The sequence below is a fragment of the Myodes glareolus genome, chromosome 19 (genome assembly GCF_982192425.1).
Source record: "Myodes glareolus chromosome 19, mMyoGla1.1, whole genome shotgun sequence".
In the NCBI taxonomy this organism is placed as follows: domain Eukaryota; kingdom Metazoa; phylum Chordata; class Mammalia; order Rodentia; family Cricetidae; genus Myodes; species Myodes glareolus.
The window spans coordinates 26,999,866-27,018,018 of NC_142044.1; the positions used below are offsets into that span (position 1 = coordinate 26,999,866).

The 18,153-nt window shown below is 40.7% G+C and overlaps 1 protein-coding gene across 4 annotated transcripts in view; it reads right to left on the reverse strand.

The window, feature by feature from the left end:
• The window catches only part of Asap1 (ArfGAP with SH3 domain, ankyrin repeat and PH domain 1), a 308,124-nt gene that overhangs the window by 97,933 nt on the left and 192,038 nt on the right, over nt 1-18,153 (reverse strand). For all 4 annotated transcript variants that reach the window (XM_087898828.1, XM_087898826.1, XM_087898829.1 and 1 more), the window contains exon 5: nt 16,933-17,078. In XM_087898828.1, coding sequence (XP_087754954.1) covers nt 16,933-17,078 — 146 coding nt within the window. The remainder of the gene's footprint in view (nt 1-16,932; nt 17,079-18,153) is intronic.

Here is an 18,153-nt window from a genome sequence, read left to right on the forward strand (position 1 = left end):
TACCAACTCTTTCCAGCTTGCTTCCCAGGAAAAAGTTTCTTCCCTTAGTGACAAGCAACTGGGAACTACCTGAGTGGCACCAGGAAGACAGCAGAGAAGAGCGGAACTGAGAAACACGCACTGAACAGTAGACTGTTTTTTTCTCTCTTGGAACTCTCAATAAAGTGAACATTTGCTCCACCAAATATTTCAGTGTGTTGCTTTTTGACAGAGGCAAATTGCATGAGTACAATCTTAGGATTCTGGAGACTTTGAGTATTTTTATTTTCTTATTATTCAGAAAATTTCACAACCCAACAAAGTTCTGGCAAATAAGTATTGTCTCGACAGACACAGGTAGTGTAATTAACAGAGAATCACAGGGCTTTGGGAGGACAGCCTTCCTGTTGTCACTCATTAGACTTTAATGATGGCTTATGAAAGACGTAAAAACAAATTATGGATCACTTTAATCATACTTTACTAAAATTCTATTTATTATTTTGCATTAATTTCCCCAACTTTCAAACAAGTTTCCTTTCTGTAGTAATCATATCAATTAGTAGAGTGCTTGAACATAATTCGAGATACAGAATACTTCTATTTGAATGGTCTGTTCTGAGGCAAAAAGTCAGTGTGAGCTACACAGCAAGACCCAGTCTCAAATATACATGAACACCATAGAAAATCCAAAACTATATTTCCATCTTATTAAAAAAATAATGTGTTAAACACCATATCAGGAATGATGGTAGATTGTAGTAAACATATTGGTGTTCTTAACAAATGACTATTCTTTACAAAAGGGCAGTACTCTGCCAGGCCACACATCAAAACCTACCCCAAATTTGGCAGAAGTTAGACAAGGAGGCGGAAATGTATCCTTCCATTATGCAAAAGGGATCTATTAAATATATAACTGTAATTAATACAGGCTTTGGCAAAATAACCACTCATTACTCACAAACTGCTGATGCTGACAGTTGTTATACCAATGGTCCATAACAATCCCACCTAAAGATAACACACACTAAAACAACCTCTCCTGTGTGCAGAAACACATGTATCACCTGACTTTTTACCCCTTCATACAGTTTTCCAGAAAACACCATCTTGTTTATCTGTCTACTGATGTATTACGTATCCCCTCTCAGAGGGTCCACTTCTGAGGGAGAGGTCCCCTTGGGATGGCCACAACAGGTGGACAGGAGCAGCATAGGCCACACTGCCCAACCCAAACCCCTGCTGTGCCTACGGAGCCCTGGGGTGCTGCCCACTGGAAAAAGCCATCAGTGTCTCTTTCCCCAGCCTTGGAAGGGAAGGCAGCCTAGCTCTACGAATGGACCTTCCTACATGTACACGAAGCTGTGTTAATTAACGAGGACATAATTTGCTTGCTTCGTCATCTCAAGCTAATTCTGACAGGCTCTTTCCCCTGCCCCTTGGTTCTCTTTCCTCCTCTGCAGAAAGAAACAATTTCTCTCAAAGCAAAGCTAATGCAAATCTGCTGACTTGCTCAACACTTTGGAAAATCCAATTAAAATAATGAGCCAGCTCCCGCAGTTAAATCGGCAATTCCCTGGTATAAATTAGGTTTTCGGTCTAGAGTGTTAACTCCTTCACACCCTAGGCAGTTACCAAATGTCTTAAAGTTATTTGAAAGGGGTGCCTGGAGATCATCAAGATAAACTAAAAGTCAGTCTTGGGAAGACAAATATTGTGTATTCTTTCACACATCAGCTCTGGATTTAAATTCTCTCTCTCTCTCTCACACACACACAGGACTTCCAAGTACCTTTCTAAGTAAAAGGGGGCTGTAGGAAGAAAGAGAAGCACTGAAAGGAGAGAAGACAATGTACGTGACATGGAAGAAACCATTTGAGGAGAGAAAAGGGACCAATGAAGAGGGGCACTGGGTAGGGTGGTAGGAGGATGCGAAGAAAAACAAAACATAATGATACACATGTATGAAATGCTCTAAAATACTGCTGGTTAAGTCCTGCACCACAGGCTCTCTACTGGTAAACCCCACGGTTTGGTTTGTCTGGTCATCCATTAAGGCCGTCTCTTGAAATAACACTGCATCCATTATGCAATGTTTCATCTAGGCAGCATGACCTGAATGAAACTGCTGATTAAAATGATAGAGGGTACTACGATAGCCTTTTTGATCTAAAGTTACTGGGGTCGAAGAACTCTATAAAATGGGTCTCAATCTCACTAGATTAATGAGGATACAAGCTCAGAAAGGTTAAGTAACTTGACCAAGACCAAAGTATGAAGAAAACAGATGGTCAGGTTATTATGAAGGCTTGCTTTATTCCAAAGGCCATTCTTATTTCCTGTCACGCTATAATCATTTAAAGTAACAATCAGGTCAGATCACTTTCCTGACTGAAACCCATTCCTGCTAACTAGTCAAATCCAAATTCCCAAGTTTACGTCTGGCCCCACCAACCTTTTTCCTTGTCCCCATACCGCCCAGTTTTTACAAATTGCTGTGCAGCAGGTGAGGTCTAAGCATTAACTCCTGGTCTTGGATGTAGAGAACTCTCAACTCATGAGCAACCTTTTCAGCTTCCTGTCCACTGACCTCTTTCCTTCTTTGAAACATACTTAATCATCTACAGGGGAGGTCCTTTTTGGTTGGTCACTGAAAAGGAACCATCTGGGTTCCCGGTTACTATCAGGGAGGCCTTGCTCACCTTCCCATCTGGTCTCCGAGCGGCAAGAAGGCGAATGCTCAGCTCTGTACTCACAATACCTGTCTGTTCCTAGAGCAAAGCTTCTGGGAGGCAAAGGCTGGGCCTGCTTTACACACGTGCATCAAACTTTCTGTGCACTCAAGCTCCTAGCACAGTTGACTGAGTAAATAAACAAATAAATACATTCTTCTCCAAATCAGGTAAATAGTGCTGAGTCCTGAGCACTACAGAACATGAGCCCAGCTCTGGTTTGCCTAGAGTGTTCAGTATCAGAATGGCCAGATAGGCTATGGGATATGCAAACTGCTCCTAGAATATGGCTGGAGGTGACAGACAGAACAAGGGGCCCCTCTACCTAGAGACTGTTAGCTTTTGTCTGACAATTGTGGCTATGGAGGTCACTTTCCATCTCTGGCAATGCTGTAGTGAGCCATATCTTCCATGGAGTTAGTATCTTCTGCCTGACAGAGCTACTGAGATACAAGTAGATACAGTAGGGAAAAAACCCTCAGAACCAATGGGCCAAACAACAATGGATGATGGAGCACATTACAAAGAGGTAAGGCTGGGCCATTTCCTAACAAAGTGATACAAGAACAACTACCCAGCAGGTTGTCACTAACATAGAAGAGGCAGAAGGCTGAATCATAAGTCCCATTAAAATTCTAGTCTTTCTGTTAAGATTTATATGAGCTACAAAACTTTGGGTACTGAATAACATACTCTTCTCAAAGAGCCTAAGCTATCTCAGGGATAGTGGTTTTCTTATGTTTTAAAAAATATTTTTATTAACTATTTGAGAATTTCATATGAATTTTACTTATATTCCTTCCCAAATCTTCCTTGTAAATGGTCCCGGATCCTCCCCAACTTCCAACTTTCTGTCTCTTTTCTGTCTCCTCCTCCTCCTCCTTCTTCTTTTTTTAAATGACTTTAATTTGTGCTGACTTCAATTTGTGCTGTCCATATACTTTAGGTTATGAAGTCATCCACTGGAGCATGGTTGACTTACAAGAAGCCACACAGCCTTAAAGAAAACTGACTCTCTCTCCTATAGAAGACACCAACTATTGTTAGCTCTCAGTCAAGGGTGGTGGTTCAGGAACCCCTTCAACGTGGATTTCTTAATTTGATCAGAGCAAGCAAGTAACTAACCCACTAGGACCGCTTTGGGATGCATGCACTTTACTTCTTTACTGGTTAAAACAATAGTTATAGATGAAGACCAATATAAAAAGCAAGACAGAATCACAGACTACACAGAATTTTCAAATATTCTAGAGAGCAAACCAATGCAAAGTTCAAAATGGGAAATTAAGTAAATTATAGAAGAAATGTAAGATACGAATGCCACAGTTATGAGAAACAAATTTGAGGGCAGTGCCTCTGCATCCTGAAGAGGACCTTCAGGAAGGCAATGATGGTAATGGAGCAGTGCCCAATTGTCTGCTGACCGCATCCAGGTCTCATAAGTTAGAAGGCTATAGCCAGCTAGTTTCAGTATATAAAATAAAAACATTTTCAAAATGCGTAAGTGAAAATTCAGGTTATGAAACACAGCATTATGAACCTGTAGCTGTTTCAAAAAGTTATTAATTTAAATTTATACATAAAAACATGTCTGAATAAAAATGTTTACTGGTGATTTTTATCTTCATCTTGTCTCTTCTATTTTCCAAGTTTGTAACAATGAATGGCTATTTTTCTTCTAAGAGAGTTAATAAGAAATGTACCATGGAAGCACAGAGGGCAGCTTACATATTTATGGTGCTGAGGGCTGAAACCAAAGCTTTATTCATGCTATGCACAAAATATTCTCTAGCCTTCCTTCCACTTTTTTTTTTTTTTTTTTTTTTTTTTTAAAGACAGGGTCCCGGTATGGAGTTAAACCTAAATCCCCATGCTTCAACTTCCTGAGTAAATTGGATTGCAGGTCTGTGTGACCAGGAAAACGTTTGATCATTAATGCAAGTTACAAATGAAATCAGTGTATAAAAGCAAAAACAATATGGTACTGAGTTTGAAGGGAAAAAGTTCAGCTTTCCCATGCACTAGGAAATTCCTAATTTCTGATGCAGGTGGCTCCCCAAGTATGTCCTGGGTTAACATTCTCAGTGCAGCTTGGAAACACGTCAGAACTGAAATCCCACATCTAATTAACCAGAGCCTCTTGAGAATGGAGGCCAACAGCCCAAATCTTAGTAAGTTCTTGAAGTGAAATGAATTAAAAGTATGAGAGCCACTGTCTGAGACAGGGCTGTCCACAGTAGACAATTCAAATTCCTATCAAGGAGGAAACGCCTCCAGTCAGAGAGGAAACAAACTTGTCTACTGTCTCAGGTGCAACTGTCATGAAGCCGGAACAGAGGTCAAAGCAAAGATTGCTCTACAGAATTCTGAAAAACCCAAGGTATACCATATGCTGCTGACATTTTACAAGACTGAATTCAAAAGGGATTCTAATTTCCCTGGAAATATTACACAAAGAAAAGGGTAGTGTGGGAGTAGAAGGGAATATGAAAATCCTTAAAACAATGCAAGTATATCCTGTCTAATTTAAGTAAACAATGGGTTAGATTTAATATCCCTTCCATAGAGAGAAAACAATGCACTGTTTCCTTTGCATCTCATCCCACTGGAGAACAACTACTCTGGAAAGGAAGGAGCAGGAAAGAAAGGGAAATCTCTAACAGTAAACCAGAGAAGAAAGCAGAAGACCATAGCCATATACAGGGGTCTTGTCTTGGAAAGGTAACCAGTTTTTGGCCAACCTTTGAACTTTAAATTTCATCTCATGCATATCATTTATAATTTTCCATGTGTGAATTACAACAAAACTGGTATGGGAGAATTGTCTGTATTCTGTCAATCATGCTTTAAATAAAAGCTGATTGGCCAGGCAGAAAGTATAGGTGGGTCAACCAGACAGGAAGTAGATGAGAACAGGCGTATTCTGGGAAGCAGGAAGCTCCCTCCACAGTCCAGACCAGATCACTGAAGAAGCAACATATGACCTGCCCCGCTGAGAAAAGTACTGAGTCATGTGGCTAACATAGATAAAAATAAAATAATGGGTTAATATAAGCTACAAGAGCTAATAAGTAGCATGAGCTAATGGGCCAATCAGTTTTATAACTTATGGAGATCTCTGTGTGATTTTCTCTGGGACTAAACGGCTGGGGGACCAGGTGAGACAGAAACCCTGAAACTGAGCAGGACATAAACCCCAACAAGCAGACCCTCATGTTACACAAAACCATTCTGTGACATCGGGTAACATTTTTTTCTCGCCTCCTGTGAATGTCTCTATCACATATCCCATGTGTGTTTTGTAATAACTGACTCTGGAAAGACTTTAACACAAATATCTGTAACAATCCAGATATAGGGGCATAATCAGGCTTAGTAGTGCCAGGAGGAACAGTTTCCTTGTAAACCTCAGAACCAGAACCAAATGCTGCCCTGGGTCGCCTGCTTGGTCTGCACCTGAATGTTCTAAAGCGCTGCATTTGATCTTCGTGGAAATGGTCAGAATTTAAAAAATCACCTCAAGAGTGAGTGTGATGAAGGCCACCCATGCACGAGAGAAATCTTAGGTTTACATCTGGGATCTACTAAGCAGCCAAAGAATCTCCCCTAGTCATGGAACCCCCAAAGCAGGGGCTTTGTAAAATTATGTCCCTTTGTCTGTCTTTACTTTTCTCTTTAAAAATCAAAGAATTCTTTAGAATGAACTTTCAAAATGTTTCACACAACCATTCATGCAAACAGAAATGACAGTCATGCCTACCACAGAGCCTGGCATATAGTGGGCATCTGGTAAAAGTCGCTAGGTTGAGGAACACTTTAGAAGGTCTGTATTCTCAGTACTGACTTTAATTTACATTTGGACCTCAATGTAGTATGCAATGCAAACTACTGCTGAATGCTATTTAGTGCCTCTTTAAGGGAAACAGTTTGCACCAGCAGAAAAAAAATGTACACTCATAAATACCCACTAAATTATTTGTACCTCAGGACAAGGGCCCCACTAGTGTGAAGCTGAGACACCCCTATTCTCTGTATGGGTAAGTAAGAAAATGGGTGATCTGCCTCTGCTGACTCAGCCTGTGACGCTGCAGAGCAGAGATCTGAACTGTTACATCCACCTCTAAAGGTACCCTGTTTCTGCCGACTCTCGGTCCTTCCTGCTATTTCACTCTCAGCACAGTGGAGCAGTGAGTCAGTGGAAAGGCTACTACTCTCTTCTAGTGACGGATTACTAAGACTCTATCTGAAGCCTGGATGAGTAGGACATTTCTTCATGTATCATAAGGGACCGAAGGAGCAAAGGGCATAGTCTAAAACAAATGGAGAGTCTAACAACCAACTGGTTGGAAAACAATCACAACTATATAGTAAATATAATTATAAATAAATTCCAGAAGAGGAGAAGCAGAATGGAATTAAGAATAAACACAGCTAAAGACATGGACCATCTGATCTAACAAAATTTCTAAGTTAGCATTTCTCAAAGTAGTTCAATGGGAAGTTGGTATGAGTCTTGTATGTCAAAGCCGGTGATCAAGGAAGTTCAGAAGCAACGAATTAGTTAAGATTCTACAGTATCATGTGTCTAAACATTCATCATACAAATGTGCATTACAAGTCTCTTTGAGAGTTCATGGAGCAGAACTCTCACCAAAGAACAAGGCAGGGAGTTAAGTTTTCCATTTCACCCACTTCGATTCTCCTGTTCCTAGACAGGAGTAGCAGATACATTGGACATGGCCAGTGTATAAAGTTGGGTAGGGTATACACAGCCCAAAGCACCGACCTTGCACACACAAGTGGAGCATGAACTAACTATCCATGCTCCCCTTGCTTATCTGTGCCCAGTGCTGTTGACATCAGCCCACAGGAAGAGGCCCTGACTTGACTGTGTATTCTCAAGTAGTTAGGTGTGAAGCGGGCGCCAGCCCTGTCTAAGGTCACTGGTATGTGCTGAGTAACGAAAGACTGAGCAATATTCCCCAGAGGAATCCAAAAATAAGATTTAATCTGAAGCAGTTAGGGAGAATGAGAAAATCTAGGTAAGAGTTCATTCCTGGGATGAAAAATGGGAATGAAAGAGAGAGGGCAAAAGGTCAAAGGAGTGACTGCCAGCCAGAGCTTCAAGAAATTCTCAGAGCCAAGGGAAATATCTGCATTTGCTTTACACAATGCACCTACAGATCTGGGCTAGGAAAAAGAACTCCATAGCCTTCCAGGATTAAGAGCCTCAAACAGAAAGTTAATTATCTTGGTGTCTGTCTTCTCCTTGTAACATCTGTGCTACTTCTTTAATTGTTTTAAAATCAGTATGACTTTTAACTTAATGGTAAATCTAAGGCGGTAAGAGCACAGCATCCATATATTCTCGGAGGCAGTGCAGTGTGCTGTAGAGGACACTCTGGGTTTGAAGAGCTCTTACAATTACTTGAGGTGGGATTCTATTTTCTTTGTAGCTACCAAGGATTGATCTATGGAGTCAGTGAGGCAGAGACAATGGCAAAAAGCAATGCTCACCAAGTACTAACCAAGCAATCTTTTCCTTAGTTTTCTGTTCCCCCAGAGCAAGGGAGAACTAAACACATCTGAAGCACTGTCAAAGTCTTCATAGGCCTACCTGGTTTCCTCTCTCCCGCATGCCAAACCCTGTTGAAGAGCTGCTGTGTGCCTTATTCTCTGATTTATTCTTATTATGTGAACCAGACTCCTTCAGAAGACGTGTGACAAGAGAAAACTAACTTACTATCCTCACTCATAGCTGTGGCCGAGACTCTCTAACCTGTTCCAACAACGTAAAGTGCTTTAATTAATACATAGCACATAGCTAGCACACTATAAATACAAACTATTGTTACCTATCTCTATTTGGATAAGCAAAAGTTAACCATAAAATAAAAGCAATGTTACTGGCTTAAAGGCTCTGAGGAAGAGACCAGATTAATTAGTTAATCAATTATGTAATTAATTTAAAGACAATATCTCCTTACATTGTCCAGAGTGGCTAGTATTAAATACTTGAGACTACAGGCAAGATCTCTGCTAACTAGTGACTAGGTTTTATGCCCTCCTTCCTTCCTCTTATGTGGACCCACAGCTGTGAAGCATGTCTTTCCCAGTTACTAATGCTGTTTTGTGTGTATACTTCGAGTTGAAGATCAGCTCACAACCATATATAGCATGTACACACTCATGATAAAAATGTGACCTGCCACCTAAAAATTTTACAGGCTGAAAATCAATCCTAAATCAGACTAAAATCAATGATTGTTAAGTACAACCATTATTTGAATTTCTATTTGAAGTATTTTTAATGTACAATAGCTTGTATTAATTTAAAACTCAGCCGGGATCACGCACAACTTCTGTACAGTGGATATATTTATTATACAGAAACTATGTACTAATGAGAAAAACTACAAGTCATTAGTTATGGATGGTCTGTGGTGTGGGAGAATTGTCTGTATTCTGTCAATCATGTTTTAAATAAACGCTGATTGGTCAGGCAGGAGGTATAGGTGGGAAAACCAGACAGGAAGTGGAAATGATGCAAGGAGAGCAGGAGAATTCTGGGGAGGAGGAAGCTGATTCCTTGCACTCCTGCCCAGATCATCGAAGTAGCAGGATGTGAGCTGCCCCACTGAAAAAGGTACTGAGCCACATGGCTAACATAGATCAGAAAAATGGGTTAATCAAGATGTGAGAGTTAGCCAGTAAGAAGCCTGACCTAACGGGCCAATCAGCATTTAACTTATAGAAATCTCAGTGTGATTGATTTTTCTTTGGGGCTAAACAGCTGGGGGAACTGGGCAGGACATACAGGTCTGGCTATATAAGACATACTATGTAGCCTTTGAAAACAACTGGCCAGTTCTACTTGTATGTCACAGAGTGCTAGCAAGCTCCTAAAACAACACAACAACAAAAAGGTTCTAAGAGCTTCTGAAATAAATACATAACACACATTTTTGTTGGTACCCAACCCCACCATGACAGACTGCATTTCACTGATGAGCTCTGACTGGGAGTGGGACTCAAGGCAGTCTTTGATTCACTTCATTTCAGCCTGGCGTTCAATGTCTCACTGCAGAGGGAACACTGTTTAATGATAAGCTTCAGCTGGAGGAGCCTTGGAGGCATTACAGGGTACATGGCACCTACATACACTGTCATCCATCTAAAACACAAACCCCGAATCTCCAGATTATCTAACTCCAAGGAATTTGGACAACATAAAATATTTATAACATACATTTGTAATAATATGTAAGCCATTAGTATCTGTGTCTAAACGTATAAGATTGTTCAAAAGGAATATTACATCAAAATGTCAGACACTAAAATTATCTAGTAATATTTTTTATCTTTTCCAATATTCCCATTTATGTGATAGTAAACACATGTAATTATCATAATTTAAAAAAAAAGAAAAAGAAAACACCTCAAATCCTTTCCCCTTGCTCATCAGCCCCCACCCGCATGGACAGACCTCACTAACATAATGTACAATACTAACTGGTGACCAGTCACACCAGGACATGAGGGACTATATAGTACAATTATGGATTTTCTTTCTGTGAAAAGAAGAGATCTTAGATGGGGAGCCTAGAACCGACAGATACATCTACAACACAACTCCTTCACCTAATGCTCACGGAACATCATCAAAGAGAGGATGGGAAAGATTACGAGAGCCAGAGGACAAACAAATCTGTTGTGAGATTGTGTCTTCTAGAAACGATGGGGAAGCTTCACCTATGATACCTCAATAACATGGCTACCCAAACAAGACCTGAACTTGTTCTAAATCCACCAGACAGGAACCTCACAGTCCTGACCTCTGGACAAAGAACTGGAGGCAACAAGAGAATGTTCCAAGTTGGAGACGGTATCCTGAGGAATAAGCCCGTCATTGGTTATCCCATACCGAGCAGTCAGACCTGGAATCATACATCGACACTAAATGGGCTGGGCAGGTTGGCAGGTTATTCTCTCTCCTGTCTCTCCCTCTCTCTCTCACACACAGCAACACTAATAATAAAACAGGGGTCATGAATTTGAGAGGAAACAAGGGGTCCAGGACATGGGAGGGACTTAAAGAAGAAAAGGGAAAATGATAAAATTATATTTTAATTTGAATTTAAAAAAAAAAAAGATGAGATCTTCAAAGATGCATCAGAGTTCAGGGCACCAGCAGTTATTCACTTACCACTGGGTATAACTATCATTCCCTCCATTCTGTTTAACATTTCAAAGAAAATTCTCAAAAATCATGTGATAAAAATCTAGATCCAACGTATGTTTTCAGCTATTTTCATCTGGAGGGAAAGAAAACTTAAACATAACAAAAACAAAACAAAACAAAAAATAATAATCCTTAATCCAAACCACAACATTCTGCAGTCAGAAACTGTAAACAGGAAGTGCTCTGCAGCTGCGGAACCTTCTGCTCTGCTCCAGCAGCTCTGAAGCAATAACTGCCCTCAACTGCTGAATGACAAGCAGCAGAGCAGTGCAAAGGCAGGTAGAGAGATACTGGTGGACGAGACTCCATCTGGGCACAGCTCAGTACTGTTAAATAAGGTTTCCACACAGCTGTAAGCCACTGCAGCACTGACTCTGGGGGCACAGCATTTAAATGGTGTCTTCTCACCACAGAGAATCAATTTCCCAGTCCAGTTTTGCAGTTTGGGAACTTTAAATGTATGTGATGCTGTCTGTTGATGCTTTAACTTCCTTTGCTAGGATCACAGGACCAGCCAGCACTGCCCAGCAAATAACCATTTTATTGCTTTCCTTTCAAAGGTTAAAGACATGAACTTAATCTTGGTACTTCAAGTTTCAAAGCTGGAACAAAGGACTGAAGCAGTGGTGCCTGCTTAACAGAGCAAAGCGGGACCAGGCTGCCAGGTTCTCCCAATATCCTCCACCTGTTACAGGGTATGGCTGGTATATACCTCACCCTCCACCCTGAACTTTCTAGCCCAGGGGCTGGGCTCCCCTTCCCCCAGAGACTCTTCCTTCTATAATCCAGACATTTTGGTTACCCTTTCCCTTTTTGGACCTTTGACCTCCTTGCTGCTGTACCTGTTTCCCCTCTCCCACATGGCTCAGCTCAGTCTGGACATAACCACTCTGGACTCTACCAAATGTCCCTGACTTTGACTATGCTTTCTCATATATGTATCACAAACTTTCTCCTCTATCATACCTCAGGGAAGTCATGGCCTTTGCTCTCTTTTTTATTTCATTTTTTCATTCACTGTATATTTAATAAAATAAACAACAAAATTAAACTCAGGAGTGGTCTACTTTTATCTATTTATTTTAAGAAAGTGCACTGAAAAGAAGTCCTTCTCACTAATATATTAAATGTTAAAGGGGCACCAGGATAGGAGGGATGGGAGAGACCCACATCGCCACAGAAGAACCACATGCTACATAGGTGCTTTACAAAACTTCTGAGAATGCTACCACAACAGAAACTTCTAGAGAGAAGGGGCTCAGATGTGTTTCTCATTGCTAAATCCCTCTTTCGTAGTCACAGTATCTGTACAGAACCTCAATAAAAACAATCAATGCATTGTGAGTGATATGGCAAGGAGGTTCATCAACCTCATTTTATAAAATTGACGAAACCAGGACTTGAGCATCTCCCAAGGCTTACAGGGAAGCAGCGGCTGGTAACCTTTGCTTTGAACCCTCTTCAGACATGTCAAAGGAAACAAGGAAACCAATTCATGTCCATATGTCTCAGGATCCTTACCACTAAGAGGCAGCATTTCCTAGACAAAAGAAACCAAATTAGACCAACTTCAGTAAGTACAGAGCAGATCTGTCTGGCTTCTCAGAATGAGAACCACATAAATGATGTTAGAAAAAGAAATTCACCAGGAGGGAAAAACTGGCTCACAAGACCTGGGGAAGCGCAAAGAAAGCAAGCTGAAGACCACACACCCCAGCCACCTCAAGGCCCAAGAGAGGCCAATGGACTTTGGTTTTGTACATTTCTTTTACAATGAAAGTTTTACATAGTGATGCTTTAGTAAATATTTGCTCTTCCTTTCAGGCTACAATTTAATGCTTAGACTTTGATTTATAGCTTGAAAAATTTAAACTCACAAAAATTAGAAAACACAGTATCAAGCAGCCCAGTTTACTCTTCAACCAGCTTCCCCAGAAACGACAGCTTATATATTACTTTTTAAAATCTAGAAGCTGACAAAAGTGTGACAGTGACTAGACTACAGACCTCATATGAACCCCACCAGTTCATGCACAAGCTTTTCAGTCTCTTAAACAGCAGCAGCAGCATATCTTTGTACAGTTTTAAGGAAGGTGTGATTATTCGACTCTGTAAAAAGCCCAGGGCTTAACTTGGACCACAGAAAAGACGCTTTGCTTCCCTGTGTTGGGTGGGTTAGCAAGGTACTCAGAGGCAGCAACAATTGTTGCTCAAATGGACCCAGGGACAACTCCAGCTAGCAGACCCTGGTTTTCCAAAGGTTAGGGGATCATGTGGCTTCTACCACGATTCTAAGGAAAAGCCTGGGCCCAAGCAGTGCTGCATCTCAGAGCTCTGTAAGCAGCATCTGACAGGGCAATGCATAGTGAAGCTATGGGGACAAGGCCAAGGCCGCCGGCAGATCCAAGGGAGAGAGAGGTGCCAGTACAATGCTCCCCTTGTCAGGAAAAGTTACAGTCATATGCAAAGTCAGCTCCAGAAGAGTGAACACACAGACTACCAACTTTAGCGAAAATGATAATTCTATGGTTCCTTAACAGGAATGCCATCACCATCCTTAAAGGAAGAATATTTACTTTTATTTTCTTAATGAAATAAATTAGCTCTTCAGCAATTTCTCTTTTCTTTCTTTTTTTTAAAGTTACCTTAGACTTGTATTCTATGAAGGAGAGAGGGCATGTCAAAAAAAAAAAAAAACCAAAACACAAAAACCAACCAACAAAATCCCAAATGAAAAAGAAGCAAAAACAAACAAAAAATCAAAAGAAACAAAACAACAACAATAACAAAATACTTGGACTAAGTATGTTGACCAAAATAGCTAGACCACCACTTTTAGCTTGGGAAAGAGAATACGAGACTCTACAGTGGCAGGGGCATACACACAGAGTGGAAGTGTAGAAGGTGGAGTTAGGCTGCTTCCTAGCAGTGTGAACCAACAACATACACCGGCTGCGTGTGACTTGGTACCCTTGGTGACTACCAGTACTAACACAGAACAGCTAGGTAATTAATTAATGGTAAGATAGCCACATAAGCACTGTAATAATTACTTTTCTTGTCACTGAGACAGAATACATGTCAGAAAATACTTAAGGAAGGAAAGGTTCAGTTCAGTTCGGGAGGGCACAACTCCATCCTTTTGAGGAGGGCATGGTGAAGGCCACTGAGGTGGAGATAGAGCTAGGACACTTGACATCTTGGTGGATTAAAAAGTAGGTGATTCAAACAAGGCTGTACCCCTCAAGCCTTACCCTATGTTGGCTGGACTTTATGTCCAAAAGTTTTCACAAACTTGTCTCAGAACAGTGTCACCAGCTAGGAAGATGAGCATTCAAACCATAACAAGCACTCACCACACACTGCCAGGTTCAAAGGTATTGTGGGAATTCATTCAGCCAATAGCCTTTTAAATACCAATCCATTAGGGCATCGTCTGGGGTACTGTAAGCACAGACGGGCTGCATGCTCAGTCCTTTTTCCCTTTTGCTTGGTGGTGGTCGGAGTTTGATTCACAGCTCCCAGTGCCCACAGAACAGAGGAAAGCAGCGGCTTTCTTATTGTGAGTGTTCCCCAATAAACATTGTTATCCTTTATTATGGGCTCTTGTGGAACTCCTTTAATAATGTTACACAAGATTTTCAATAAACATCAATTTTTATATGGTCACATGCAGACATTAAATAATCACATTGCTTGACTATCTCATATATGTAGATATACAGTTGAGCAGCAAACATGTGTAATACTGACTATATATGACAGACTGGTGTGGGAACCCCAAGGTGATGACCCCTGACTAATGCCAAAGTACATTTGGTCTTGTGGAAAGCAAGATACTCATGTGACAAGATGCACCTCTGGAAAAGCTTCCTGGGTTCTCAGACAGTTATAACCAAAGTGAGGGTGAGTCTTACTTCACTTCCTTTTCTACTATCAGCCTTAGTGTTCATGCTTACGACCGTATAAACAACCCTGCAGCAAGTGGCAATACCCAGAAGGAAGAGGGAATGAGATTCAAATAGTCTAACAGTTAGAGATACATCATGGACTTGCTAAATCAAAAAGCACAGGAACATTATGTCTTAAGTTCACATTGTTTTTTTCCAAGCTTTGGGAAAAGATGAAGTATTTTATATGCAATGTCTTTTTTTCAGATTACACAATTTATTATTTATGACTTATTCAATGACATAAACCACCAATTAAAATTAAACTGTCAGCAAAACAGACACAAGAATGTTTTTTAATACAAGAAAAAGCTCATTTTGACTGGCCAAACACTCAGGCTAACAGACTGCAGGAAGGTGTTTCAAAAGGTGGTAGTCCTCTATGGTAAGTGGTTTCTATCAAATGGATTTACGACAAGATTACCACCCAAGGCCACTGAAGCCCATCGAAGGTGAGGGCATGAGCTTAGGCTCCAGATCCTCAGAGGATGCACAAGTGCAGTGCTGGGGAGGTGGGAAGGGGTAGGATACCTCTTCTTTAAGAGAGGAAGACAGGAAAATATGTTAATAAATCACCTTGCTCTGTAAGTCCCCTAACTCTTAAGACTGAGATGATACCTGATTAAATCAAATCAAAGGCAAATGTGACAGTTCTTAGAGTTCTTAAACAGTTTGCCAAACCAACAACATACATGCTGGAGCCCGGGAGTGTGCAAGCAGCTAAGGCCTGGTGATATCCAGACACGGTACCTAGCAAACTAAACCCTGACCACTGTCAATCTGTGTCTGCCTTCTTGGGTCAACATCTTTAAAGATCTATGTCTTAAGATTCCTCCTGCCATCTACTTTCCTTAAATCTTAAAACACTTTTCTTGAACAGACTTGTTGTGTGGGGGTGGGGAGAGGATGTTGAAAGGAATTAAGGGAGGTTCCTTATTTCAAGAATGAAGATGCACAACCAGAACTATCTTCACACACGTAAGACATAATACAGACCGGCTGCATTTCCACTGCATGCTTGGCACTTCATCACTCTTTTAACCAGCTAAAACAAAGCTGTATGTATAGATAGGGCCTGCACAGGTCTCCATCAGATGGGGGTCCTAGAGCGAAAGGAGAAGTGGACACATGCTCTGGTACCTAACACAGAAGTAACCTGCTATCGATAAACACAAAGTAAAATTTGGTTTTCTCTAAGGGAGTCTCAAACAAACCACACTCTTTAGGGTAGGCCTCATGCCCAGCAGTAGATGGTCAACAGAAAGTGAACTCAATGCTACCTTTGGAGGTTCCTCGTCTGACAATGTCATGTCCTGGCTTTTTAGTTTCTTCCTATTTTAAATTTTTATCTTATTTTAAATTTATTTTATATGTATTTTTATTCTCTCTTTTTACCTTACTGGTCCTTTGGATATGTATTAGGGCTTCCAGTTTAGTATTTTTATGGAATTCCTGAGTGCATAAATGAGTATATCTCTGAATCTTTATCTGTTTCTTACACCTTTTTGGGGGGCTCTCTGCTTTCTGTTTATTTGTTTTGTCCTCTGTCACTGGTGTGTTAGTTTTTGTCTTATCTCATTTTATTTGCCTATTATCCCTTACAAGCCCATTTATTTTCTAGTGAGACAAAAAGGGAGTGGAAGTAGGAAGGAACTGCACGGATTAGAGGGAGGGAAAACCATAATCAGGATATATTATGTAGGGAAAAAAATTTTTTCAATAAAAGGGGAAAAAACCCAAAAACAAAATCTAAGAATAGTAATAAAATGGTAGAACATAGAAGACAGGTGGTTTCTCTCCCTTTACTAAATCCATGCTGCTAGTGGCAAGGATACAAGGATAGAACTTTTACCCTGAGATTTGTGAAAAACAATGACCCCTAGAGTACTGTATAGCCCATTATTATTGTTATTGTTATTTTTACTTTTCACTCCTAGTACCAAGGGGTGAGGTGAGGGAGCAATGACTTACTCCCCACATGCGGAGACGCCTATAGCTGTGCTTCATTACACATGACAAGACTTACCAGATTCTTCAGCAGCGTGGACAGTTCCTTTGTAAGTGTAGAAAACTTGACAAAAGCAGTGCCAAGGTCAGGGTTGTCTCTACTTAAAAAATTACTTCCAAACTTATCCAGAACTTGTGCATAGTTTTCTTCATTTTGTACATGATCTAAAAAAGAAACAAAGAAGAGGTACGAGCTGTTATTTGTCACAATGCAGAGTTCTTTTGAGTGTTGACAACTGGAACCTCTGAAAAGGAAAAGCAGAGAAAAGAGCATCAATTATTTATTGAACACCTCTAGAGGTTGGCAGTACACTGAACGCTCTTTTCTTTTGAGACAGGGTCCGATATATAGGTCAGGCCGGCCCTCAGGAATGTGGTGTAAAGGGCTTGCAACATTTTTCCTGGGGTCCTCTCTTGTGATTCCAGGTGCATGCCACCACACCTGGCTCCAGCTCATGCTCTCTCCTCCCCCACCTCCATAGCACTAAGCTCATTCATATACCAACTCATCCACTGACTCTCCAGTTATTTAAAGGAAAAATTCTTATCACATTCTCTAGCAATTAAGAAACTATGAAGAAACTTATCATTAGAAAACTCAGTCTTAGCCACGCGTTGGGCACACCTTTAGTCCTTTTACTTGGGAGGCAGAGTCAGGCAGATCTATGTGAGCTTGAGGACAGCCTGGTCTATAGAGTGAGCTCCAAAACAGCCAGGGCTACAGAGAAATCCTGTCTGGAAAACAAAAATGAAAAACAAAATAACACACATCCCCGCCCCGCAAAAACAAAACAAAACAAAACAAAAACAAAAACCCAAAGAAAAAAACCACCTCAGTCTTGGAATACAAAAGATAACCTCAAGTGTTCTAGCACATCTCTTTCTCTGCATCTAATCTTGATTCCTTTATTTTGTTTATGCCCTAGGTCTGCAGAACAGCACTTGTAAAATTTCTGTGCTTACTTCCCTAGTGGCATACAAGGAGTATTTGCCTTCTATTTAGGGATAAATTTTCCTTCTAGTTCTTGTTTTCAAATATACAAACTGAGACCAACCTTGTAGGAATGTGGTGCCAAGGAATTGATAGGAAGCACACAAACATTTCTCAGTAGAGTGGACACACAAACAGTAACCCCTACCCTCATGAAACACCTGTCATGTCTTCCAGGCCATTATCCAGGCTTCCTTGGTCATCCTCCACCTCATGGCTGCTCCTCTCCACTGTCTTTACATCTATCTG